General features: G+C 54.0%; 1 protein-coding gene across 1 annotated transcript; it reads left to right on the top strand.

The window, feature by feature from the left end:
* The first annotated feature begins 3,842 nt into the window (after nucleotides 1-3,842).
* Nucleotides 3,843-25,289, top strand: MKNK2 (MAPK interacting serine/threonine kinase 2). Its single transcript, XM_073324518.2, has 12 exons — nucleotides 3,843-4,950; nucleotides 5,558-5,659; nucleotides 6,051-6,148; nucleotides 9,084-9,163; nucleotides 9,889-9,962; nucleotides 10,666-10,770; nucleotides 11,251-11,306; nucleotides 11,875-11,970; nucleotides 16,913-17,107; nucleotides 17,553-17,717; nucleotides 18,646-18,689; nucleotides 19,755-25,289. The coding sequence occupies exons 2-12, from the start codon at nucleotides 5,560-5,562 to the stop codon at nucleotides 20,014-20,016; spliced, it is 1,275 nt and encodes a 424-aa protein (XP_073180619.2). The 5' UTR covers nucleotides 3,843-4,950; nucleotides 5,558-5,559; the 3' UTR covers nucleotides 20,017-25,289.
* The last annotated feature ends 831 nt before the right edge of the window (nucleotides 25,290-26,120 follow it).

The raw sequence follows: 26,120 nt of genomic DNA, 5'->3' as shown, positions 1-26,120 counted from the left end.
ACGCGCTATCTCAGAGTGATTTCACCAGATGCCTCTATTAGGTCCATGTTTGCCCTGGGTCTGACTCTCAATGATGGATTGAGGGTTTTAAAAATGGTGCATGGGGAATAAATTTTCCAATGTTACAAAGACTCTTGCTCTTAAAATGACCAGAGCAGTACTGTGGATTAGGATTCTCTCCCTCTCGGTGAGCTGGGGGTTTTGAACCATAAGTTGTTGTTGTCAATGGCACGGCTACGGTTAGGGCAATAAGAGCGTTGGTTCTACCGGCAGCGTGGCAAGGTGCTCTGGTGGGAGCTGATGTAGGTCTCGGTGTTGTGCAGGCCTCTACCTCGGAAGAGTTAGTAGGATGGACCAAATATTGCTGGTTTTCAGTATCTTTTGCATAGGGTCGCTGAACACAGGCTCCAGTGCGTTTACATGGAAGAAACGTCTTTGGCGCTGGTGGGAGACCCAAGGGGATGTCAAAATAGCCTTGTCTGCTGCTCTTGGGATCCTGCCACCCAGCTGCCTGAAATCCACCATGAATGTCCCTGGAGCGTCTGTTTCCTGCAGCCTCATGGAAGTTGTTCCATGGCTGCACACTGTACTGTGCCAGGTCCCAGGCCTGGCAGGCAGGAGGCAGCCGGCTGTGAAACAGGCACTTTCCCCAAAGCTTGGCGGTGCCCAGCTGCTGCACCACCTCCTCTTCCTGGTGTAAGGCCCCCAATCCCTGACTCCTCCAGCACCCAGCTAGGAGCGTCCTTTTTCTTGCTGTGTCTTCAGTTCTCTCTCGGATCAGGGCCCATAAAGAGGATTCGGGGTTTAGTGGGATTTTTTTTCCCCCCATGGTAAATGTCTTGTCTGTGCACGACTCCCTATTTCTGGAGGTCCCTCTCTCTATTGTGCGGCTTATGTGTCATAGATTCCCTGGCCAGAAGGGGCCATCATGATCATGTAGGCTGACCTCTTGTAGAACGCAGGCCAGAGAATTTTCTCCAAAATCAATAACTTACTCCAGCCGTCACCTAATCTTGGTGTAAGGGTTTTTTTGGCTTTTATCTTGGGGCTACATCTCTCTAAATAGTGCGGATTAAAACAGAATTAGTCCATTGCTCTGAACCAGCCAGAAGGGCTGCATTTAACAGCCCAGTTCTCTTGTATGTGTCAGCATGTTGTGGATTCAGGATATGGCAGCTGGCACAGGGAGTTGAGACTCCATGAATGGTCTCGTTTGTTCGACCCTCTCCTTCTTTCGGATTTAAGGCCCCATCCTGCCAGATGCTGAGCGACCTCTCGAGTCATGCTGTTGAGGGTGCTGAGCACTCGGGGCATTGGGTGATTTGTTGGGGTTTTTTGTCCTCTCCTGTTCTCCCTCCGTCATCGCCCGCCCCCCCCGCCCCCGGCATAACTGGCTCCTGGAGCAGTGCCCGTTGCAGGGTGATGTAACTTCTGTTTGGTCTCATGGTGGGGGTGCTGTTACGCAACCCCCTCATTCCATAATAAACCTGTTGCTGGGGGATGATGCGGAGTTAGTGGGTTGGTCACAAAACTTCTAAGTGGAGAAAGAAAATAGTGGTGGGGGGGGCAGAGGGAAAAAAGGAGCCTTGCAGAAGGAGGCGAAAGAGAAATGCTTAGATGGTCTCTAGAACAGAGGGAAATTCCGGAGACCCTGCACTTCTGGTGTTTAGCTTGCCTTTGCTACAGCGTCTCTCCGAATGATTAGAAAGCAGCTGGCTCTGGGTGACCTTGGGTTATAAGGGGCACAGTAAAAATGGGCTCCTTTGGAGGTGCTGTGCCTGCGAAACGTTGATTCTTACTTTGACAAACCCAGGAGTCCTTCTGACAGTCGAAAAGACACGCAATCGCCTGCAGATTCTTGCCTGCAAAGTGTCCCAGATTCTAGGGGTTCTGAATCGTCCCCTCTTGGGCCGTGCTGCTGAAGGCAATTGGGCTGGCCTTCCACCAGGGAGAAAGTAAACACGCGCTTTCTAGCTGTTTCTAGCCGTTAGGGAAGCTGGTGCCAAGCCCTGCTGATTGGCTGCAGGGGCAGCCGTTCGTCTGACACAGCCTTCCTCCTGGCTCGCTTCCTCGCAGGCATGGCAGTGGGGCGTGTGTGGTTTGTTTTTAATTCAGAGAGAATTCCACCTCCACCCAAACACATTTCATAACAGGGGGAAGGCTTATACTTTGGTTAACGAGCTCTCTTTGGGGGGATGGGAGAGAAGCGTCCTGGACCTTTAGCTTATAATACTTTCTTAGTGCTTTCCATGCAGGGATCTTCGTGTTCTCTCCATGTTACAATTAGGGAAACTGAGGCACAGAGTGGTGATGTGATTTTCCCTCACTGTGCCCCCCATGAGTCAGAGATAAAGAAGGGAAATTGGTCCCCAGGCGTCCTATATAGGCCATCCCCTAATTCAAGGCAGCAGCCTGCCTGGCTGTTTTGGGCCTGCTTGAATCTCCCAGATAAAGACCCAAGGCTGGTAGCTCAGCTGGTTGCCAGCACTGTGCATGTTCCTTCTCTAACCCTGGCAGTGCCTTTCACTGGTGACCTCTAACCCCACCCCTGAACGCTCTGCTCTGCCAGTCGTGCCAAAGTATGTATCGGCTCAGTGATGGGGGACAAAAACTGACGCCAGGCTCATGTACAGCGCTTTTCATTGGTAATCGCCACGCACTTCTCAAAGGAGGGCAGTATCATTATCCCCATTTTACAGATGGGGAAGTTGAGGCACAGAGAGGTGAAGTGACTGGCTCAAGGTCACCTGGCAGGCAACTGGTAGAGCTGGGAGTAGAATAGAACAGAACCTGTCCCCACCTCCTGGTTGCATCTGGACCAATTTTTGTTGCTTTGGGACCTAAAATGAGAGTGGCTTCCAGGTCTCTGAAAGCACAATGCTAGTACAGTGACCCAGGCCCCTGTCCCTCTCTGCTCTTGCCCATGACTTGCCAGCTCAAGCATTCAACTAGTCTGGGCCAATTTGTCCCCATCCTGCCACTCTGGGGTTGAGTGGCTGTACTCATGTCTCTACACAGGAATTAAACCCTCACCGCTGGCCTGTGTCAGCTTCCTCAGGCTGCGGGGCTGTGAAATAGCATGCAGACGCCAGTGCCGGCTCCGGGACCCTTCCCCCTCGCAGGAGTTTGTTTGCTGTGTAGACATCGCCTTCGTCCCACCCAGAGCTCATTACTGCAGGTTTCATTAAGAGCAGCAGCAAAGCGTTGGACGCCTCTCCAGCACCCAATCCTGTGCTTCATTCAAACCTCCCTCCGCTCTGAATGACCCCAATACAGCTGCCACCTGGCACCATCCCGTGCCATGTTTGTTCCCCTCTCCGGCCCTGTGCAAGAGACTGGCGGGGCGGGGGGGGGGAACCATCCCCGGGGAAGTGCTTGGTGATGGCCTATCCTTGTGGCCCTGGCTGGGATGGCTGGACCGAGCTCTCCAGCACCAGCTGCAACGGCTGCTGCGGCTCCAGCTTCCCTGCGCCAGTCCGGTGACTAATGGGTCCCTCCCTCTGAGGAGGTGTGAACCGTGAATGAGCAGGCCCCAGGGGAATGTGCTGAGGGAGAAGGCTGGCCTGAACTGCCACCCTATCATTTGGGCTCGCAGTAGCATGGTTTAAGTTGACACCCAAGCAGCCAGCCCCTGCTCATCTGGGAGCTGATGGCAGGTCAGGGTCATGTGGCATACCAGTCATGCTCTATTTTTGCGCCCTTTTACTGGCATCGAGGCTGTCGCTTCGTAAAACAGCCACTCTGTCTGGGGTTTGTGAAATGCTGGGCGGGTGGAGGGCTGGGCAGGCCCTGCGATTGGGAGGCAGGACTCCTGGGACTTGGTCCTAACTCTGCCGCTCACTTGCTGTCTGACCCTGGGGCGAGTGGGCAATGGAAACCGTGCCTCAGTTTGCCCCGCTGTAAAGTGGGTAGAAGACTGCCCCCCCCGGGGGTGTTGAGGCTGAACGTAAAGCGCATTGAGATCCTGGCTGACGACAATGGAGCTGGCTGTGCTGTTAGCTGCCTCTGCCAATCCAACGTGGGAGCAGCTGGCTTTGTTCTTACCACAGCTCGGGGAGAACTGTGGATTTCTTCTCTCTGGTTCGGTCCAAACAGCCCCCACCCCCTTTCCGTATTGCCAAGCTCTGGATCAACCAGCCTAACCGTGACTCCAGAGCCTCACCTCAAACAAGTGACCTGCTGGGTGTGCCAGACAGCTACTTCTACTGCTTACAACGATCCTGAGTCACTCCACCGCAGGAACCAGTGACCGGGCACTTCCATCCTGCCTGGGCTTCTGCGCTTAAGCCAGGAAGGGAGGGACAGGGAGCCAGCTTTCTGCTTGGGTTTATCTTAATGAGCAGAGACTGCCAGCTATGCGGGGATGCTCTCCTTGAAGGGCCCATTCTCTGTTCCAGAAACCAGTGTAACTTACCCACCTCAGTTGTCGGGGACCCTGTGCATGTTGCAGCTCTGATTAGTTGGTGTTGGGTATTAAATTGTCCCTCCCGCAAGCTAGCCACTGCCTCTGGGAAGGCTGTTACCAGCCGACCTCAGACTCCAAGGCGATTTTCTCTAGGCCTGCGTGTAAGGGTAGAAAAATGAGCTGGGCCATGGTGGAGGTGAAGGGGACTTGGCGTGACTGCAACTCCCGAGTACGCAGCGAGGTGTGTTGGTGGGATTCCCTTGCTGGGGGACCCAAGCCAGGCTGGTGGAGCCATAACAGTCTCCACGGGACTCATGTTAGCTGGCTGACGGGCTGGGATGAAGATATTCCAGGGGAGCAGAGCAGGATGTCGAGACCTAGGATAAGTGGCATGGAGACCCTCGGCAGCTACCAGCATGTTCGTGTGTGACTCACCCTGTTCTCTTCCATTCTGAACCTCCAGGGCCAGAACCCATTCGACCTGGAATTCTCCCAGTCAAGTCACCTGGATTCTGTCTTCAACTTTGAGTGCCCGGCCCGCCCCGGTGAGCTCTGCAGACTGCGCTTGACTTTAATACACGGGTGGGGGAGGGATGAAGACTGTTGAATGTTGGTTCCTTCTCCCCTCCTCCCTCTTGCAAACAGCCTTCAGATGCCTGGCCAGATGCCAGAAATACCGTCCCCAGCAGCTCTGATGCAGGGCAGTACTTAAGCACGTGTATGATTTTAAGCACGTGATGTGTGTAGCCTCCCTGAAGCCAATGGGGCTGCTTGCTGGCTCAGACGCATGTCTGGAAGATTGACACACCTTCCAAAATCTGTCCCAAGCTTAAGCCTCATCTCCTGCTGTTTGCTAGGATCCCACTTTCCTTCCCAGTAAATCTCACGACCTCCAGGGATCCTCTCCCCAAACTTCTCTGCTCCAATCCCTGAACTGTTCTCTCATATCATTGTCTTGTCCGCCTTGCGGTGAGGGCACCTGGAAGCTAGGGTCATATCTGACCATACAAAGAGTAAACCAAGCGTGCTATATTGGGTCCTGTGTGGCTAGTCAGTACCTGAATCCAGAGGGTGTATACGGGAGATGAGGGCTGCGCTGTATGGATGCTGGTGTGGTGTTAATGCTTTCTGCATGGCTTTGTTTTGGGACAGACATGCCTTCAAGTCAGCCCATCGATATCCCTGATACCAAGAAAAGGAACAAGAAGAAGAAACGATGCAGAGCTACGGACAGCTTCTCTGGGAGGTTTGAAGGTGAGAGGTATAGGAATTCGCGGGTCAGGGTGGTCCTGCTGGCAGTTCAGGGGGGAGCCGTTTGCCCTCAAAATCCTGGAAACCTCCTGCTCAAGCGGGCACTTGGTTTAATGAGCTTCCCACTTGCCCCAGATCAGAGCTGATCCAGTCGTGCGGACTCACCCATGGAGCAGAGAGGAGCAGAGCACGATGTCATTTGATCACAAGCCAGGCTCTGTAGCGGCAGCTGGGATGTGTGGCAAGAACTCTGTGCCCCGTCTGGCCTTGCAGCTGCACATCTGGGACTCTGCCCCGAGCGCTGGGGCAGGAGCTAACTTCTGCAAACCTCCCCACCCCCAGAAACCAAAAAACCAAAACTGTACTGAAGCGAGGTCCATTCTGCTCCCCACAGATGTCTACCAGCTGCAGGAGGAGGTGCTCGGGGAAGGCGCCCATGCTAGAGTCCAGTCCTGCATCAACCTCATCACCAACAAGGAGTACGCCGTGAAGGTATGGGCTCTGAGAGGCCACGTGGTCGAGTGGGTAGGGCACCGGGCTGGCACTGGGGAGAGCGGGGTTCTGTTCCCGGCTCCGGCAGTCACTTCCCTCCTTTGACTTTGCTTTCCACTCCCACCCTTAATTTGTCCTGTCCCTTTAGATGGCATGCTCTTGAGTGCTTAGCACATTTGCGCTCTGATCTCTGGAGGGATCTGTCGGCGCTACTGTGATACACATAATAATGAGGCTGGGAGACTTACCCCACCCCTCAGCCTAGAAGCAGGAGGAGAGGGCAGAGGGAGGTAGCTAAGTCTCTAAACTGTCCATCCACCCCAAACTTGCCTAGGGCTGTTGGTGAGAGGAGGAGACAGACAGTTGGTGTTGGTGGTGCCTAACGCTATGGGGCTGGCTCTGCTTGGCCTGTTTTGATGGGCTTCAGCCGTTAGCCTTCCAAGAGACGGGAGGATCTGAGCCAGCCGGGTGCCCATCAAATGGCCTGGATGGACCAGCGTTGGTGCTGGAACTTGCAGAGCGGGTGGCAGCACTGTGTGCCGAGGGGAGGGGAGACGGCTCTGTAGTAACCGCTTTACTGAGCAAATCAGAGTAGCTGCGGCTAAGCTCAATTAAAAGGGGTCGTCCGAAGATAGCCGGGGAAAGGAAGCTCTTGAGAAGACTGGCTCACTTAGTGTAGGAGATCCTCCTGGTCCAGTCCCTGTGAATTGCTGAGGGTTCGTCCCTTGTGTGCGGTGCCCAAGGCCATCCTGTGTGTGGGAGGGCAGTGCAGTTGGATCTTTACGCAGCCCTGAGTAAAAACCCAGGGCTCAGTGGCCACCCTGGTCCTGAACAGATGCAGCTGAAGATCCTAGATGTGGTCCAACTTAAACAAGAAGCCTGTGTAAGACTAGATCCCCCCGCAGACAGAGATGGGCTCGCTGCCTTTTGACATCGCTCAGCTTGTCGGCCCCGGTGTGGGGGAAGGCGGCCTTATAATTAAGGTGCGGGGTTGGGGGTCACGAGACCTGGCTTCTGCTCTTGGCTGTGCGACAGACAGACCTAAGGCAGGTTTCTTCACTTCTGTAATGTGGGCTTGATCCCTACCAGGCAGGGGAGTCTGGGAGGGTAAATTAGTATTCCCAGAGCACCTGGGGAGGACAGATGAGTGGGAAGGATTATGCTAGTGGGACGGTTAGACTCATTTGTGTGTTGGGCGTCTTGACGCCTCCCAGCAAGCGGGCGGGAAGCAGAACAGGTCCTGGCGAGCCGCCTCCCTGCTGCCTGTGTGATCGCCTGCCGGGCTGTTGGAACTCCAGACGAAACCTGTCGAAGTGCAGTTCTGTCGGGGCTCAGATTACCGCAGCAATGCGGGCTCCTCCGGGCTGGGAGCCATCGTGCCGAGTTCTTTGCAGGACTCCCGGGAAAGAGCGCCGCTGTATGGCAGCGTGCAAAGCTTGCCCACACCCAGCCTGTTCGGTCTGTGCAGCTGAAGCCTCAGCAAGCGGAGTGGGGCCAGCCGGTGCCCCTTTGTACTGAACAGCGATTGGCTCCTTGGCATCAGGCATTGCCATTGCGGTGTGCTGGCATCTGCACGGAAGCGATAGGCTGTGGCTGGATGCCTGTGTGGAGGGGAGGGCTGCGAGAGTGGGGGGCTGCGCGCAGGGTCATGCCCTTCTGAAAAAGGGAAGCGTGTTGGGTTTGGAGGAGAGCAGCTGTTGGCTGTTTGAGCTGCAGTCTCTGGGGAGCGTCTTTGCTTGTGCAGGGGACCGTTGGGCAAGCGGCCCACGGGAGGGGAACAATGCCGCCCTTCTCCAGCAGCTTGGCACGCCTGGTGCCTCAGCAGAGCAACAAGGGCCGTGTGTATCGGACCAGAAATCTGACCCTCCATTTCAGACACCGACGTTTTTTGCTACAATAGAGCAAAGGGGAGAAGCCCTTCTGGGCAGTCTGAGGCCGTTCCATGCGCCAAAGCTAGCAGCCTGGCATGGAACTGCCCTGTACCATATTCATCAGGGTGAGGCTCTCAAAGCACTTTACAAACACCTGAGCCTCAGGCTCTGTGCTGGGGGTCCGGGAAGTAGAATTCCCCATGTCCCCCATGGGGAAACTGAGGCACTGAGAGGGAAGTGACTGCCTGATGTCATGTAGCAAACTGGTGGCAGAGGGAGGCTCAGAACCTAGGAGTCCTGATTGCCAGCCCTGCACTCTGCCCCCTACGCTGTCTTGGGCGCTTCTTAGAACTCCCTGCCCTGAGCCGCCTTTGCAGGAGGCTGTACTCTGACCTCTGCTCTACTGGTGTAAATCCAGAGTGACTCCACTGCAATCAGTGCTTACTCCAGATTTACTCTGCTGTGGCCGACCCCAGCCTGTGGCCCGGCTTATCTTGTATATTTATGGCTGTCTTTGTACAAGCTCTCTCTCCACAGAGCCTGGGGAGGAGGGAGAAGGGGCCCTTATCTCTGCAGCCAAACCCCAGGGCTGCCCTTTGAAGTGTGTAGGGGCCTCTGTTTTGCTTGGCGCATTAGACACGTGACCCGTTGTTTGGCTGTCCCCCTGGAATGAGAGCAGCTCCTCCCCTGCGGAGGGAAGGGTGTGGAGGAGAAGCTGGCATGGCTAATGCTGTCACCTCCCTGAGGGGTGGGGGAAGGAAAGCAGCCTTCTCTGCAGCTGGTTAACCCCTTCAGGGATCTCTGAATGGAGCCACCCTGCCTGGCTTGGTCTCTGGGATCTGTGGACAGGGTGCTGTTTGGCTTGTTAACTGCTCTAGGGGTGTGTTTTGGCTTATGTAGCTAGGACGCTGTAGCAATCCAGTTTGGGATCTGAGCTCTGGCATCGTTCCTACTGGATCCCCTCCCTGTGCCCTGGGACTTTGGGGGGTCCAAGGCCCCCCCTCCTCAAGCAGCCTGTGGGGCCACGGTCAGTCTCCAAACTCCTCTCCCTACTTCTGTTTCAGATCATTGAGAAGAGCCTTGGACACATCCGGAGCCGGGTATTCAGGGAGGTGGAGATGCTCTACCAGTGCCAAGGACACAGGTATGGGGGAGCTCCCTGCTAGGCCACAGGCATACTGGTTCTTGGGATCTCTGTTGCTGGGTGGGTGGGCATTGCTTTAGCTTACGGCCAAGACTTGCCACCCCCCTTCTCTTTGCAGTCCAGGGTAAAGGTGGGAAGATGTGCTTGCTCCCACCTTAACCTTGGCGGGCCATGTGAGCATCTCTGGCCTACATTAACACCTGTTCTATAGCAATGAGTATAGATCTCTTTTTAGCTGCGTTGACCCACCAGTAACCTGCTGAATGCTGGAGATGACTCCGAAGGGCTCTTCCCTCTTGTAGGCCGCGTGCAGGGTTTGGGAAGAGGGGGTTTGTTGCATTTGTGGAGAGTTTAGTCTCACTGCGCAGAATAGTAAGACCAGCTCCCTGGATAAAAAGCTGAGCGATGCTCTTTCTCGATAGCAGCGTGTTGGCCAAGGGAAGCATCTGCTGACAATTAGGGCTGTGGTATAGCTAAGTCTTTGAGCGGGACACTGAGAAAACATCCCCTGGAATGCTGGGAAACCAGCTGTGGGCCCAGGGCCTTCTGGTTCCAATAACTGAAACCCAGTTCTCCTTGGCGCCTGTCCTGCGTCTGCACGCCCATGCACGCTCGTGGCGTGGAGGAGCCAGCTCTGGGAAGGCCCTGTGGCTGGCTGGAGGGGGAGCCTTGTGGGACAAGAGGGCAGAGCTGAGCTGATATCCCCCCCGCCGCTCTCCTTACAGGAACGTCCTGGAGCTGATCGAGTTCTTCGAAGAGGAAGATCGATTCTACCTGGTGTTTGAGAAGATGCGAGGAGGTAAATATCCCTGCAGGAGCACTGCCTCCTCCTCCCTCTTCGTGGCACCGTTCACCTCTGGCTGGCGGGGCGGGGGCTGTGTTTTCTAGGCCAGGACCTCTCAACCGTTTCCTTTCTGAGGTGCGCCCCCCCCCCCCAATATGCTAGAAAAACTCTGCAGCCCACCAGTTTCACAATTGTTTTTTCTGCATATAAAAGCCAGGGCCAGGATTAGGGGGAGCAAGCAGGGCAGTTGCCCAGGGCTCCACGGCACAGGGGGCCCCACAAAGTTGCTTGGGCTTTGGCTTCAGCCCCAGATGGCAGGGCTGGGAGCCCTGTGAAGCTTCAGCTTTCTGCCCTAGGCCCCAGCATGTCTAACGCTGGCCCTGCTTGGTGGCCCCCCTGAAACCTGTTCGCGGTCCCCTAGTTGAGAACCACTGATTTAGGCTCCCCTCTCCCCCCTGAGGCCTGATGGAGATCCCTTCCGCCAGCTGGGAAGCTCGCAGCTTGGCAAGGATGGGTCCCGTCATAGCCCATCACCATTCAGCAGCGCGCAATTCCCTCCAGACTCTCACGGCTGGCTCCTGGCCTGCAAAATCCCTGGTCCCTGCTTCCCGAACGCTTTGGTGGGGAGGCGCTTCGGAGCCAGGGGGTGGGATGCTGAGGAAGAAACGCGGGGATGAGGCCTTGCTAACAGCTGCCCTCTCCCTCTCCTGTGCCCTAGGCTCCATCCTGACCCACATCCACAGGAGGCGTCACTTCAATGAACTGGAGGCCAGTGTGGTGGTGCAAGACATTGCCAGTGCCCTTAACTTCCTGCACAACAAAGGTGAGGAGCAAAGGGCGGGCACTTGCTGGGCTCTGGGGGGAGGGCGTGGGCTGGAGGAGGTTATTCCTCCTTGCACTGGGAGAGCCCATGATCCTAAGGCCTGAGAGTTCATGCCCAGCTCCACCCCTCGGCCACTAGAGACTCTCCGGGAGGACTGTGTGGTGGTGCGAAGGGAGTGGATGGGGGCTCTGCGTAGCCCGTTCCCCAGGTTCCTGGGTGCTCCCTTCCCCAGGCAGACGCGGTGACGGGCTGCACTGGCCTGCCAGAGCTTGCAGGGTGTCTCGGGCCCAAGCACTTCTCTCGCCGTTGCGCTTCCCAGAGCATCCCGTAGCAGGGTGGCTGGGGCTTGCCGATGCGGGGAACCAGCCCCCCTAGTGTTCCCCGACCGTGCAAGCCCTGGGCTGCACAAGAGCCAGGCTCTGAACTGTCCCAGGAAAGCAGCAGCCCCTGTTGACTCTGGGGTTTCTTGTTTTTTAACAGGTATAGCGCACAGGGATTTAAAACCAGAAAATATTCTCTGTGAGAGTCCCGACCAGGTGAGTGGCAGGCTGCCTGGCTAGCAGCACGTCCAGAGACATGCCACTCTTTCATTCCCTGGCTTGGCAGGAGCTGGGGTGGCTTGGAGGAGGGGAGCTCCTCTCCAGCGGGTGGGCTAGCCTCTTGCTGGGACGTGGGTCTGGGCTCCTGGGGAGCCTGGGCCCTGCTTGTGTGGGGAGGGCACTGGTGGGAAGGAGGTAGCACGAGGTGGGGGAGGCAGAGAGTTCAGTGGGCAGCAAGGCTGTGATGTTAACCCTTTGCATGCAGGTTCTCAGAAGGGGCCTACCCCCCAGAGAAGGAAGCCATCTCAGAGCTGGGGAGGGAGCATGGCTGGCTGACTGGGCAGAGTTTTGCTGTTGATAACCTCCGGTGGAGGGCAAAGGCCAGATTTCAATTTGCTAAGAAGTGACTCCCGGGGGGAGATGCTGGGGTGATGCATGTGGGCCATGGACACGTCTAGTGTGTGGGGGATCTCCAGGTCACCTCTGGCCTTGCATGGTGAACTTCACAGGCGCGTCGCAGTTCAATTTAGCGATCGACTTCTTTGCCTCTTCTGTCCTGTCCTAGGTTTCCCCTGTGAAGATCTGTGACTTTGACCTGGGAAGTGGCATCAAATTAAATGGCGATTGTTCTCCTATCTCCACCCCTGAGCTGCTCACACCCGTAAGTATTTCTGCCCCCTCACTAATGTGTGAGGGAGTGGCCTAGTTGGCTTTTGCGGGGAGGATGGGACTGTCATGGAGAGAGAGAGGTCTTGAACCATAGACTGGCTAGCCACCAGCTGGCTTGTGGGAGACTAAGGCTGCTTATAGACGTCTGGGAAGATGACCAGCATTGTGCATTTGTGGCAGGAGTCCTGGCCACTAGGGCTAGACTTCTATCAACGGATGCAGCCCGCTTGGCGCTCTGCTCCCCTTGGAGTACCAGCTGGACTTCTGCAGTTACCTCTGCTCTGGCACCAGTGTCCATAATCTATTGTTTTTAGTCGCTGTTGGACTTTTCAACAAGGCTCCCTTTGCAACTCTGGCCCCCTTAACTACCCTGTACCGCGGCTGGCATCGGCCCAGGGGCATTCCTGTAACTGGTTTCCAGAATAGAAACTGGGGGTTGTAATTCGGCGGGGAGCCTGAGAAGTGTAGGCACAGCCAGGCATGCTGGGAAGGCCGTGGCTGAGGGACATAGAACAGCCGTCCCTGGGCACTGGGGGATTCCTGAAGTAGGCAAGCCTGACACTGGGTCTCTCTAGGCAAAGGGCCTTTGAAGGGGGCTGGGAAACAGACCCTGTGGAAAGTGGGGAGCATTAGGAAACTAGAGGCTGTGGGTGGATGATTGGAGAGAGTAAAGCACTGGGCAGGGTTGTGGGGCGGAGGGGGGTTGTTGCATACACTGGTTTCCGCCCCCTATGGGGATGGGGCGATCGGCTGCCAGGCGCTGCTCTCCCGAGCCTGTCCTTGAGAGGCTCATGCATTATTCATCCCCCTCGGAGAGGGGAGCGAATTTGAGAAAGGGTTACATAATGCGTTTTTTAGCATGCCCGGCTTGCTTTCAGACGGGGGGGGAGGGGGGTGGCGCACCGCCAAGCCAGTGCAGAGAAGTTAAAATCTAGCCTTAGCAACAGCCGGCCCCATTGGCTGCGGGGAAGGAGCCAGAGCGGCTTGGGCGGGGCGGGATCTGCCGTTCCCTGGCGGAAGCTTACAGAAGTGGGTCAGGCGAGATGTGGCTGGGAACGGGATGGCGGGGGAGAGGCGGGGGGGGGGGGGGGGGGGATGTCTCTGACTTGCAGCGTTGGTTGCACTGGGGTGGGGGCGTGGGAGGTAGTTGGGCCCAGTGCTTTAGATTTCAGCACCTCCTTCTACTTTCAAGGCTGGGGGGTGATGACTCCCTGCCCTGCTTTTCATGGAAGTAGGGGCTTTGGCACATAAACTTGCTTTTCTCCCTGCTGCCTGGATTAAGGCCAGGAGGGACTATTATGATCATCTAGCGTGAGCTGGGCCAGAGAATTCCAGCTCCGAACTGACCCCGATCTGCAGCCAGCAGAGTCCTGCAGAAAGGGTCCCACTAACCCATCCTGCAGCCGCCAGAACCCCTGGGGGAGCAGGGCTGTCGCTCACCCGGGATACGCTGCCTGGTTCTGGGAGGCAAGGACTGCCTGGCACATGGGGTCGGGCAGAGGCAGAGCCCCACGCCCTTGTTTACTGGCATCGAGGTCGGCTTGGGTTCACGTGTGCTTCAGAAGGGCAGCGCCGCAGCTGATGCAACGGTGGCATCGGGAACTTCTCCTGAGCTGAAGAGCGCTGCTCCCAGCTGGCCTGGGAACGCTGGGTGGGGGTGGGAATCTGGTGAGACATGCCAAACACGCCTGCCCTCCCGGGGGAACTCTCTCTGCCTATCTGCCCCCGTGTGTTTATCTCTGGGGGCCACTCTGCTTTGCACCTTGCCCCTCCGGTGCCGCTTACAACTCTGGCTGGGGTTTCTGGGGGACAAAGTTCTGCTTTCTGTTTCCTATGCTGTTGTGGGGGGAGGAGAAAAGCTGCTCGGGGCCCCTCGTGCGGGCACCAACCCTGCCTGGGGTTCTCATCTTGCAGAAGGTTTTTCTTTTCTGTGGCATCAGCTGTTCCTGTGCTCGGCTCTCATTATAAGCAATTATCTGATTGCTGTGGGGTTGTTTCCCTCCCCCACCAGGCCTGTGTGGGCTGATCCATCACGTGGGCTGGGGCTGGAAAGCCCCAGACTGCCTAAGGGCGGGAGGGGGAAGGGACAGGACTGTGGAGACATCTGTGGCTCTGGTTACATCAGCTGTTTAACTCCTGCCCTTCCCTTCACTAGCTCACTGAATGCAGGGCCTTCCAGTCCTTGAATTCTGATGTCCATTACTCTCTCCCACGGGGATCAGCTGGGGGCGGGGGATGAGAGGGTGACTCAGCTGGTTTTTGGCTGCTGTTCACATCTGGGGGGCTGTTGATGTAACAGGTGGAGAAGGATTTCCCCCTCCTTTGGTACAGGAGATGGTGGGTGGTTTCCAAACAGCAGCCCTCTCCCCCAGTACGGTGCATTTCTCTGATTACCTCTGGTTTCCTGGAGGGTGGATCAAGGTGGCTGCGTGGCCCAAGGCACTGCACCAGGTTTGCTGCCTTTTCTGGAAGCGCAGGTTCAATACCAGCTTCTGGGAGAGAGTGGAGAATTCAATAGGGAGGGATCTTTTCCTATCCTTAAAGTCTGATTCTTGCGTAAGGGGCACCAGACATTCAGTTCCATTCCTGCTGCTCCCATTTCCAGGAAGCATGTGGGGGCAGAAGCTTCCCTCTCCCCCGGGACCCTTCACTGTAATAAAGAGGGAAGAAGCCTGTATAAAATGAATATGCTGAGTTCAGAGGGAAACCTGCAGAGTGGAAGGGAAGGGCTGGGTGTGGTCGGACGAGATGAGCTGTAACTTCTGTTAAAACAGTGGTCCCCAAACTGTGGGGTACGCCCTGCTAGGGGGGCATGGAGAAACATTCCCGGGGGGGGAGGGAGCACCACCCAGCCCTGCTCCTGGCCCTGGCCGTGGCTCCTAGGGACCAGATTAGGGAGGGAGACACGACCAAAAAAGTTTGGGGACCAGTGTATTAGAAGGTCATGTGCTATCAAGCTAGCGCCCATCAAGGGTAGAGTTGGGACATAGCATTCTGGGTCCATCCTGTGACTTCATCCAGACTGTAACAAACTTAAACGGATTTGAGTGGAGGAGGCAGGATCGTCTTGAGGTTGAGCCACTGAGTTGGTCCAGTGGGCTGAGCTCTAGACTGGGATTCAGGAATCTTGGGTTCTGTTCCTGGTGCTGTCACTGGCCTGCTCCTTGGGCATGTCACTTCTCTGTGCCTCAGTTTCCCCATTAGTAAAATGGGGATAATGATGCTAACCTCTTTTGTTAAAGCACTTTGCAATCTGGTCACGAAAAGTGCTACATGAGCGCTAGGTATTTATTATTAAGCTAGATATTTAGATACAGGATGGGGGACTTATAGAAGATTGCTTTTCTCCAATGATTAGACACTGCTGATTAGACAGAATACAGCCAGGGATGTAACTGATCCGTCTCTGCACGGCCTCTCCTGTGGGGACATCTGGGTGTCTTTACCGTGTGCTTCGTTCCCTGTGGCCCACCTGGTGGTCCCAGAGTCGTATCTAGTTCTTCACTGCTCTTCAGTGGCATGTTAGGACCTCGGGGGATGCTCGTAAGGTGGTTGTGTGCAGCCCTTCCAAGAAAAATGGGTCTGTTTATAGCTTGTGGTCATCTGCTCCTGCCAGAGCAATGCTTGGGAACAATTTCCCAGAGGGACTGTTGTGCATAATTAACCCAGCAGTTCAAGCCAAGCTATGTCTGGGAGCCTGATCTCAAGAGCCCCGGTCAGAAAATCCTGGAAACCCCAGTCAGTTATTTAAAGAACTTCTCATGTCCTCTACCTCCTCCCTCTCTGAATATGGACAGCGGGGCGGCAGGGGCTGACCTGGGGAGCAGAGGGGTGTAGTGGTTTTCTAAACTCGGCCCACAAAATAAGCCCTGCCCTCCTGAGGCGAGGTGCAGACGTTGTTTCCAATGCACTCGTGCAATAGTGCAGTTCCAGCACTCCCTGCTGGTGGAGCTTGGGTGGACAGGGGCACACTGCAGTTCCCAGTGCGGTGGCTGCATCCGCTACCACCCCGTCACCTCTTTGGAGGTTTTCTTTGTAAGCATCGGAGCTTGAGACTCACCCTTAAAAAGAGTGAGATTGGAGGTTCAGGGAAAGATGTCAAGTCCTGGGAGCAGGGTAAATGTACCAGCTGTGACTTTCCATTTGTCTCCGGCTGCTATAACTGGAGTAGAATCCCATTGCATGGCAGAGACGTTTGCAGACCCCGGGAGCTGGTGCTGCCTGCCCTTCCTTGGCCTTCTGTCTCTGCGACGAGCAAATCTCTTAGCTGAGTTATCTCATCTGAGGACAGGGTGGCGTGGCTCAGTTTGTTGCTTCTGCTCCTTGCCTCTGGCACGGCTGTTCCTTTGTCTTTCCCAGGTCCCTTCTGGCTGGAGCAACGCTGCCCACTTGGGCCTCGCTTCATTGCCAGCTCCAATCTAGGTTTTTAGTCTGTGTTTCTATTTGGGTGAATTTGGCGCTCAGGCAACTTGTCCAAACCCTGTGATCAGTGGTGCCAGTTGTAGCAAGGGGAGTTGCTGCACCATCAACAGGCTAACCTCCTGGTTACTGGTTCGTACCTACAGACGCTGCCGATTGCACCATAGTGGTTCTGTGATGGGGCATGAACGACTTGGTGATGCCCATCAGACCCAGGCTCTGCGCTCTCTCACGGCCTGCTTTGTAGGGGTCCTGCCTCCATGTTTGGGCCCGGGCCGGTCATGGATCATAATATTTGGAGTCAAACCTTCAGGGTGAGGGTTGGATCTGGTGTCTTGGTTTACCTGTGTCTCATGATAGCAGCGGACTGAGCATTTGTGATGACCTGTAGCATCTGGGGGCCTCTGTCACGCCTAGTCTTCCCTTCCCCTCCGCGGCATCTCGTCAGATCAGTGCTGGATTCTGGAGGCCCGATTGCCGTCTGAGTAACCCTGCCCTGCTCTCCCTTTCTGCAGTGCGGCTCTGCTGAGTACATGGCCCCCGAGGTGGTGGAGGCCTTCAACGAGGAGGCTTCCATCTACGACAAGCGTTGCGACCTGTGGAGTCTGGGGGTCATCCTGTACATCATGCTGAGCGGCTATCCGCCCTTCGTGGGGCACTGTGGCACTGACTGCGGCTGGGACCGCGGCGAGGCGTGCCATGCCTGCCAGGTGAGCCAGCCCCTCTGCCTGGCAGCCTGGCCCTTGTGTTAAAGGAGATTTTCTCTTAGCTAGGAGCAGTAGTAGGTCCATTATCCTGTCTGGCCCAGCCTCCCACACTGCACAGCCCATCTCCTTCAGCATGCTAAACCCCTGTCTGAAACAGCCACGTTGAAGTCGCCCCGTGTGGCTTCCGGTGCAATGGTTAAAGACGCCTCTCTCTGGCAACTAATTTTTGCTGGCCACATAGAGTGGCTTTGCTGGACATCTGACATCAGCTTTCCCTGCATACAGAGAATGCAGCTGGTAGGGCTGTGAAGGTTGGAGATTCTCTGCTTAGCTTCAAGCCTCCCACTCGCCTTGGGAGGAGCTGCCTCCTAGGTCTAATCAGATTGTGCAGAGGATCACTTTCACTTCTCTAAAAATAAACTTTGCTCGGGTGCCTCTTCTCTTCCAGAACATGCTCTTTGAGAGTATCCAGGAAGGGAAGTATGAATTTCCTGATAAGGACTGGGCCCACATTTCTTTTGGAGCCAAAGATCTAATTTCCAAGCTGCTGGTTAGAGATGCCAAGAATCGGCTCAGCGCGGCCCAGGTCCTCGAACATCCTTGGGTGCAGGGGGTGAGTACTGCTCTGAGGAGGTTTGATTGTTGGCTGCTGAGCTGCAGATCTTGGAAGACATTCTTCTAACTTCATACGATTCTGGACCTGATTGCGTGGGTTCTTGGCACAGCTGTGTAACACGGCTAGGAAGCTATGGCCACGCATAAGATCCATGGGTCGGGCCCAGACTGAGTGACCTGAGAGAAGAGAAAATGGCATTAAAAAATAACTTATCTGGAGCCTCACACTTCCAGAGAGAAGTTGCCTTAAACCAGCATTATGATCCTTCTTAGTACTTCTTTTGAGTCTCCCACCTGGGGTTGACAAACAGCTGAGCTTCATGATTCTGTCCCTCCGCTGCGCCCTGAGAGACGGATGTTTTATTCCCATTTCACAGCAGGGCAAAGTGAGGCACAGGGAAAGGAGAAATGATTTGCTGCAGGTCCTTTTCAGAACCACACTAAAGCTTGGGTCTCCTGATTTCTAGTCCTGTGCTCTAACCACTCAACTGTCTGTCCCTAAAGAAAACCTGGAGTCTTAGAGCCATCGATGCAGGATTTGTTGGTCTTGGGTACTTATCTGGCCCCATTGCTGGTGTATCTGAGTCCCTCATAATCTTTAATGTATTTCTTCTGGGAGGTAGGGCAGTGCTGTTATCCCCATTGTACAGATGGGAAACTGAGGCACCAAGCCACTAAGGCCACAGCGGTATTCAGGCTCCTAGTGACATGTCCAAGGTCACCTAGGAAGTCTTTGGCAGAGCAGGAATTGCACCCAGACTTCCCACAAGCCAAGCTCGCCCTACCCACTGGGGCCTTCTTCCACTAGGACACCCACCGCTTCCACTGGGAGGCGGGTTCACGGATGTTGACTGTAGGTCCCATATCCGCTCCGGAGCGATGAGCTTTGCCACCTGACTCTAAATCTTGCTTCTGTTCTATTCCAGTGTGCTCCAGACAACACTCTTCCAACCCCCATCATCTTACAGAGGTGAGCGAGTCCTTTCTCCTGCACCCTGGCTGTGTACGCGCGGGGGGTGGGGCTGCTGCAGAGGGAGACGGTGTCTCAGCAGCTTCTGCGGTAGTTAGTGCAGCCCTCTCCATAGTAACATGATGAGCTCATCTGCTGGCAGATCTTGCAGACCTGACAATCCAAAGCCAGAGTGCATTGGTATGACGCCTGCACCCCAGGGTGCTAAAAGTCCTCTGCCCCGCTCCCAGGAGTGCTGACGCTCACGCCCTGTCAGCCGAGGGAGGCTACAGGGGCCTTGGTGTGGACCAGGTGACCCACCCGCTCTCCTGGAAGGCGTGCCCCGTTGCCCCGTCACCTCCCTGGCACTTGTAGCCCCTGCTGGCCTGGTGAGGTGGGTCACCTAGACCCAGAACTTGAAGCTGGAGCACCCACGGGGAAAAATTGGAGGGTGCTCTGTGGCCATCGGCAGTTCCCTGCCACAGCTTACCTCCGCCTCCTCCGTGAGCGTGCCGCGTGCCCGCTTTTCCCCCCTCCCAGCGCTTGGCACTGCTAAACAGCTGTTCCGCACAGCAAGCACTGGGAGGGAGGGGGAATGCAGCATGCTCAGGGGAGGGGTCCAATAGGGGCAGGGAGGGAGCGGAGTTGGGGGGGAACTTTGGGGGAGGGGGGCAGGGTGCGAGCACCCACCGGCGCCATGAGAAGTTGGCGCCTGTGGTCCCAAGTCCTAACCAGCTGCAGGAGAACAAGACATTGGGGTGTCTTTCAGCCATCCTGTTCAGGTACCTACTCAGAACTTCAGGCCAGTTGAGGAGACAGACCTGGAATGAGTTCCCTGGGGATCAAACGCTGGGCCCGGTGCATGCTGGGTCAGGATGTCGGTGGGGGCGCTGGGTCAATGCTGTGGCTGCCCGTGCACCATGAACACTGATTAAGCTCGTGTTCCCCACTCGTGAATACTCTGCCTTGGTTCAAGGAGTGACGAGGGGAATGGGAGACCTCCTTCCAGTAGCTGCTGTCCGGGGGCGGGGTCTCATGCTACCTGTCCAGCCCCTGCTCACTGACCTTGGCCTGTCTCCCCTCCAGGAACAGCAGTGCCAAAGAACTCACCTCCTTCGCCGCTGAAGCCATCGCTGTCAACCGTCAGCTGATGCAGCGTGACGAAGACGAGGAGGAGGAGGAGGAGACGCGACCAATCATCATCAAAGCTACCTCACGCTCCATGCAGCTGTCGCCCCCTTCGGAATCCAGGCTGGCCCAACGGAGGCAGAAGAGCAGCATGACGAAGGCGGGGGCTGCGAGCCAGCACCTCGGCGCTCCGTTAGTCCTGGTGGGCGATCACGCGTGATCGCCTGCCCGCTGTGGCCCCCCCCACCACTCCCTGTACATACGTGTGTGCTGTATCCGGGCGTCGTCCTTCTTTCTTTTCTTTTTTTTTTTTTTAATGCCGTTGTTAGCTAGCAACAAGATCAGGACTCTGTCCTATTGGCTGGTTTCCAAGGTTTCACTGATCTTGCAAGTTGCTTTCTTTTGTTTCTGTTTAAACCCCCTTCTCCCCCCCCCCCCCTTTTTTTTTTTTTTTTAAAGGTATTAAATCAAGTGTGAGGTTGCTTCACCCAGGGCACATTTAAGGACATTTAACAGACAACGTATGAACTCTTCCTTGACTCTTCTTCTTTCTTTTTCTTTTTTTTTCCCCTACACCAAAGGACTATTTGTATAAGCAACACTTTTACAACTTCAGCTCATTTCATACTGTGAAAAAACGACGACGACGAAAAAGACCCTCGGTTGTATTTTTAACAACAAAACGTAGCATTTTAACATTTATTTTCCTACCGAGCTGCAGGGTTTTCTTTGAATTGGGGCTGAGATGAGTCAACCGTGGGGAGCTTTTTTTTTTAAAAAAAAACAAAAAAACAAAACAAAAAAACAAAAAAAAAGTGAAGAAAAAAAATTAATCATTCCGGAGCTGGAATTGGCTGATCTAAGCTAAGGTGTTGAAAAGCTAACGTGTCCAGGCATCGCACCTCTCAGAAAAAAAGGGGTGAGGGTGGAGAGGGATAGTCCTGAGCCACCATCCCTCCCAACGCTTCCCTTGCCGTAGGGACTCCAGAATGCAGTGGGATGCTGTAGTGTTGAGGGAGAGTTTGGTTGAAGCTCCGTTTGGGAACTGGATCTTCATCGAATGCCAGGGCTTGGCGTTGGGGCATGGGGGGGTTCCGTGGCATTGGAAGGGGGTGTCATTGTCACCGCAGGTGCCCCTGGTCCTGGAAGCTTAGTGCCCTCTGCTCCCGCTGAAGTCTGTGGAAGTGGGGGGGCGTTCTGCAGCTCATCTGGAGAAAGAACGTGGTGCTGGCAGATGGATTTCTCGCTAGAAGAGAGGGGCGAGCTGTGCTCATGAGGGCAGTTGATCTCCCTGGTTTGGATTGAAACTCAGCTCCCTGCTCTAAGATAAGCTATTTAAACCACTTGAGGGTTTTTGGTTTTGTTTTTCTTTAAACCGCCTAGTTGTGCTTTGCTAAAGCGAACCCTGCTTGAATAGGGCGTTGAGAAGTGTCTTCCTTCGTTCCCCTAGGTTCTGTCCTTCGGACTCGGACTGGGAACTGAGCTGTACTGGCATGGTGCTTCCTAGGGTTAGATGATGTGCCAGGTACAGCTTGGATATGGGGGAGCGGAGGTGGGGACTGGTGGAATCTCCACCAGTGTTCCCAGGTTTTTGAAATGTTCGCAGAGTTAGGAAGTAACTCTGAACGTGTTATAGGGCTGGTCCTGTCCTATGAAAGTCTGTAGGGGCTTTGCCATGGAGCAGGACCCAAGCCTCTTCTGAGGAATGAGTGTGTGCGTGTGTGTGTGTGGAGGGGGTCTCTGCCCCAGTTACCAGCTGCCAGTTTTGTGAGATCACACGAGCAGCTGGGTTCCCAGTAAAGGGCAGGATCAACGCCAAGCTCCTGTCCTTACAGACTGTGGCTGGCGAATCCCCTGCCTTGGAAATAATCTGGTGCTTTTTAAAAAGGAAAAATTTGTTCTTGCTTTCAGTGAGCTTTCTGTCCTAGGGCAACGAACTGAGCATTCAGGGAGAGGATCCGAGCAGCTCTGTCGCCGGGAGGCAGAAGCAAGTGAAAAGGAGTATTGTTTCCGTGGGATCTGTGTCGCTTAAGGGGTTCCATGGTGTATTTCATTTATTTTTTAAATGCAGATATTTTCCCAAGGTTCCCCCTCAAGAGGGAGGAGATGCTTTTTCAAGGTGTGATCAGCCTTCCTTTCAGGTGGGCATAGAAATCCGTCCAGGGCTTGCCCATGACTGTTGCCTGTGGGCTGCTTTCCCTTAGGAAATCCAGTCTCTGGCGTTGGACGGGCAGAGAGCTCCCACAGCGGGGTAGACCGGAGGCGGGTTTCTGGGTCTTCATGCTGAAGCAGAGGTGGACTAGAGGAGGAAGAGCTTTAATAGTCTTTGAGGGAGGCGTGGTCTCGTGGAAGTTGGGTTTTTGGGTTGAGATGCTTGCAGGGGAGCAGATTTAGTCAGCAGGGCCTCTCGGGGAGGTCTGAATTGGAGGGGAGCATGTGCGGTTCGAATGCGCCTTCCGGAGGTTCCATAGAAGTGATTTTTTTTTTTCCCGGAGTTTAATTGTGACACAAGCCTTCCCAACTGGAGGCTGACCAATCAGGACGAGTCTGTCAGTGGGGCTGGGGTCCTAGGTGGGTGGCAGCAATTCTCCTTGCCCAAGGTGTATCTCGTGCTTCCATTTGTTCTGAAGTCTCTTCCCTAGTTTCCTGATCCAACCTGGCGTGTAGCGCCTTCCCTTTGCTTGATTTCCTCTCGAAAAATGAGGGCTCTGGGCCTGATCTTTCAGAAGCGCTGAGTCTTAGATGGGGGCACGCTGGGGCTTGCGTACGCCCAGCTGTTCTGCAAATCAAAACCCCGTATCTCCCTGCGGAATATCGGGTCGGATTTGCCTGCCCTTGCCAGTGGTGCAGATGAAGGGTAGCACCACTGAGCTGAGCCTAGCTGTGCTGGTGCGAAACTGACAGTGAGTGAACTCAGAGGCTTCATTCTGCCTCCCCGGAAGCTCCTCTCTTAAACAAGGCCGACGTGTTTGTCTGAGTCTGTCCAGACTGAGGGAAATGTGCCCCCTGCAAATTACTGGCCTCCCTCGCTCTCTAACTGGACGAGTTACTGGCCTCCCTTGCTCGTCTAACTGGATGCATCAAGCTTTATATTTTAAAAGCCACCTCAAACTTCTCACGTAGGCACAGCTGGGAGGTTTTGGAACCTTTGAGTTGGGAATCCAACCTGCCTCCTCTGAATTTTGGATGCTTTCTCAGACTGCGGACGTTCTGGGTTTTTTCACACCCCCCCCCCCCCCGAAGACTGCTGACAGCAACACTATGCAATATATGTTTAGTTGATTTCAGGGAGGCAATTGTGAATAGCATCAGGGGTTAGCTGATCACTGGGTGTTTGGATCTCGATGAAGCTTTGGGAAGGGACGGGAATGTAAACTGTAACTGTTCCCTACCCTGTTTTGCAGAAACAATTTCAGTTCCATCTGTAAGTAAAACACCTTGATTTCCAAAATCCACACATCATCTTGCTTACAGTGATCAGCACTTGCTTCCCTTGACCGCAGAACTCCAGGGTAGCAAGGAGAATACGGGGGAGCACTGTATTGGAAGCAAGGGGGGTACTGTACCTCGAAAAACAGGCTGCAATACTCCTAGAGACCTCCTTTAAAAAAAAATCCATTATCTTGATTGTACATTGTTACTTTTTTATAGCTTATTTTGTTTTTATCAGTTGTAGATAATTCCTTGTTGTCTTATATTAAGAAATACTTGAATGATGTACAGTATGCGATGCCTCGAGCTGGTATTGTGAAAGCTATTGTAATGCTGCCGGCTGCAGCCTTTTAAAAAACAAACAAACATGGGAAGGGAATTGCAAGGGGGGGATGTTCTGGTTTTCCATGATTTTGTTGGCAAACATCCCCGCCTCCCACCCATGAAACCTTTTTTCCTCCCCTGAAAGGTGGCTTACAAAGGCAAGTGAACTGGGTTGACCTTTCTTTGCTGCTTTGAGTAAAGAAGGTCTGGGGTCTTCTGTCAGACCTCAGAAAAATCAGGGAGGCAGGCCTGGGGTTGCCTGGTTTTTGCTGGAGGACTAGCTGAAGATCTCTGAACAGATCCTCAGTTGGGGTCAGATCTAGTAATTTACACTTGCTGCTGATCTGCCTGCTCACATGTCTTGTGAGCTTTTTCTTCTCTTGGGGGAGAGGTTCAAAGTCACAGATGGCACTTTTAGGGCCATTAGGCTCTTATCTCCTGTCTGTGCCTCTGAAAATTCCCCCCTTTAAAGAGGGGACAGCCTCACTCCGTTGATTATCAGGAGAGCTTTTCTGACGGCTTGCCCGGCAGTTTGTTTTAAATCCACACCGGTTTAACTTGGTGTTTTAAAAGTCCATCCGAATACAGTTCACTTTGTTTCGTTGGCATGGTGCATCTATCTGTCGCAATGCTAGCAGTCCTCCCATCAGCCGAAGTCTTACAGGAAAAGCTGTAGACAAGACCCTGGATTGCTAATGAAGGGGAAACTTTGGAAGAAACACTTCCATGCCATTTAAGAATCAAATAGGCAGCCCAGTTACTCTTTCCTTTTTAGGTTGCCTTTAAGAAGCACACTTGCTCTGAGGAAGTGCACAGAGCAGTGTGTGTTTGGAGGGAATTGTGAAATGCCTTGCACACTTGGGCTCAGAGTTCAGCTTCATTTAGGCACCTCCATGATCAGACTTCATAGTATTTGGCCCCGAGTAGCTGCCATTATTCAGTGGGAGCAGAGGGCTCCATTGAGGGTGTCTAAGTGGGAGATGGATGCTCAGGTCTTTTGAAAAATTTGGTCCTTGGTCTGTAGGTGTTAACAAGACAGAAGAGACGCTAATGCTAGTGCCCAGGGTTGGGCCCGCATCCCACCTCCTTACTGGTTACTTTCCCTTGGTTTTGTTTCCAAAGACAATGCTTGCCCAGAATCTTTCTCTCTAGCACTTACATGGTTCTGTGCCCAGTTTTAACCCTGTCTTGCCAAAGTCCTTTTTTTTTATTTTAAACCCATGTTTTCCTCCTTTATTTTTTTAAAAGCCTTTTTTTCCTCGTAAAGCATCTGTCTTGGAGACTTTTTTTTTCTTTTCAAAAAGTTTCTTGCGAGTTTCAGCAGGAAATTAAAATATATATTTTTTTGCTTATTTCCCTCTTGGTCCTCCTTCAGTCAGTTAACTCAATTTAGAACTGGTTAGAAACTTTTACTGTGAATCAGACTTTTTTTTTATCAATACAGGAGAAAGCCCTTTCTCCACTTTACAATTGATGAAGACTGCCAAAGCTGGGTTTGACATAAAATCACCTTAACGCACTGTTGGTTTGTACAATGGATGCCTCGCGCCAGGGGCTGGTTTAAAAATAAAACTAAAGTAAAAACAAGAAATAAAAACAAAAATAAAAAAACAAGCACTTTATTGTATGTACCAGGTGAACTGATACAGCTCAATCGAAGTTTTCCTTTGTAACAACTGTTGATGCCAGAATTTTGTATTCTGTTTTGTAAGAATTTAATAAATGCGTTGAAACCTACCTGAGAATACTTGGCAGGTTTTTTTCTTATGTCTTGCAGTCGTGTCTAGGAGCCCCAGTCACGGATCAGGGCTCCGTACGTGTTTGTGGAACAGGATCATTATCGGTTCACTTAAACCTAAGGCCCTGCAGGAGATTCTGCGGTTAGGTCTTGTTCCTCTGAGCATCCTCATCAGTGATGTGGAAGGGGGAATGACCCTTTAGTGAAATCTGCAGATGATGGTAAATGGGGTGGGGGGGGGAGATGAGGGCAGTAAACAAGCCCAAGTGGTCAGAGAGATTGTACTTTTCTGCCTGCGATTCTAATGTCGCTAATACATCTAGAGGGAAACCACTCTGCAAAGCAGCCGAGGAGTGGGACGGAGAGGCAGGAAGAGCTGAAAGAAACGTTTGAGCTGCTAGACCAAATAAGACCCAGGTTTGCAACATGACTGGGGCAAGGCAGTTTTAGGCTGCAGATGCCAAAGGATCCTGGCTTGCAGCGGCAAGGTGATAATGGTCCCTCTCTAAGGTGCTGGTGTCAAGCTGTAAACTCTGCCCTCGCAAGGCAGGGCCTTTCCAGCACTGGTCTGGCAGCTGAGCTCAAGGCAGGGTGCTGCTGCTCAGCTTGATCCCCTCTGCCGTGGAGTGCCTGGCAATTGGCTGCTGGCACGCTTGGCTGGTAGCTCTTCTGCTTCTGCCCACCCTGAAAATCTGATCCCTGAGTTGAGAGTGAGGTATGGTGGCGTCGATTCGGCCTGCAGCTGGCGGATTCAGGCTGCAGCATTGGACCCACTCCTTCCCTTTAACAGGTGAGCATGCGGCATGTCACCGTGTGGCTACGCGTACGGG

Source organism: Lepidochelys kempii, chromosome 25 (genome assembly GCF_965140285.1).
Source record: "Lepidochelys kempii isolate rLepKem1 chromosome 25, rLepKem1.hap1, whole genome shotgun sequence".
Classification (NCBI taxonomy): Eukaryota; Metazoa; Chordata; order Testudines; family Cheloniidae; genus Lepidochelys; species Lepidochelys kempii.
This window is presented reverse-complemented; position numbering and strand designations above follow the sequence as displayed.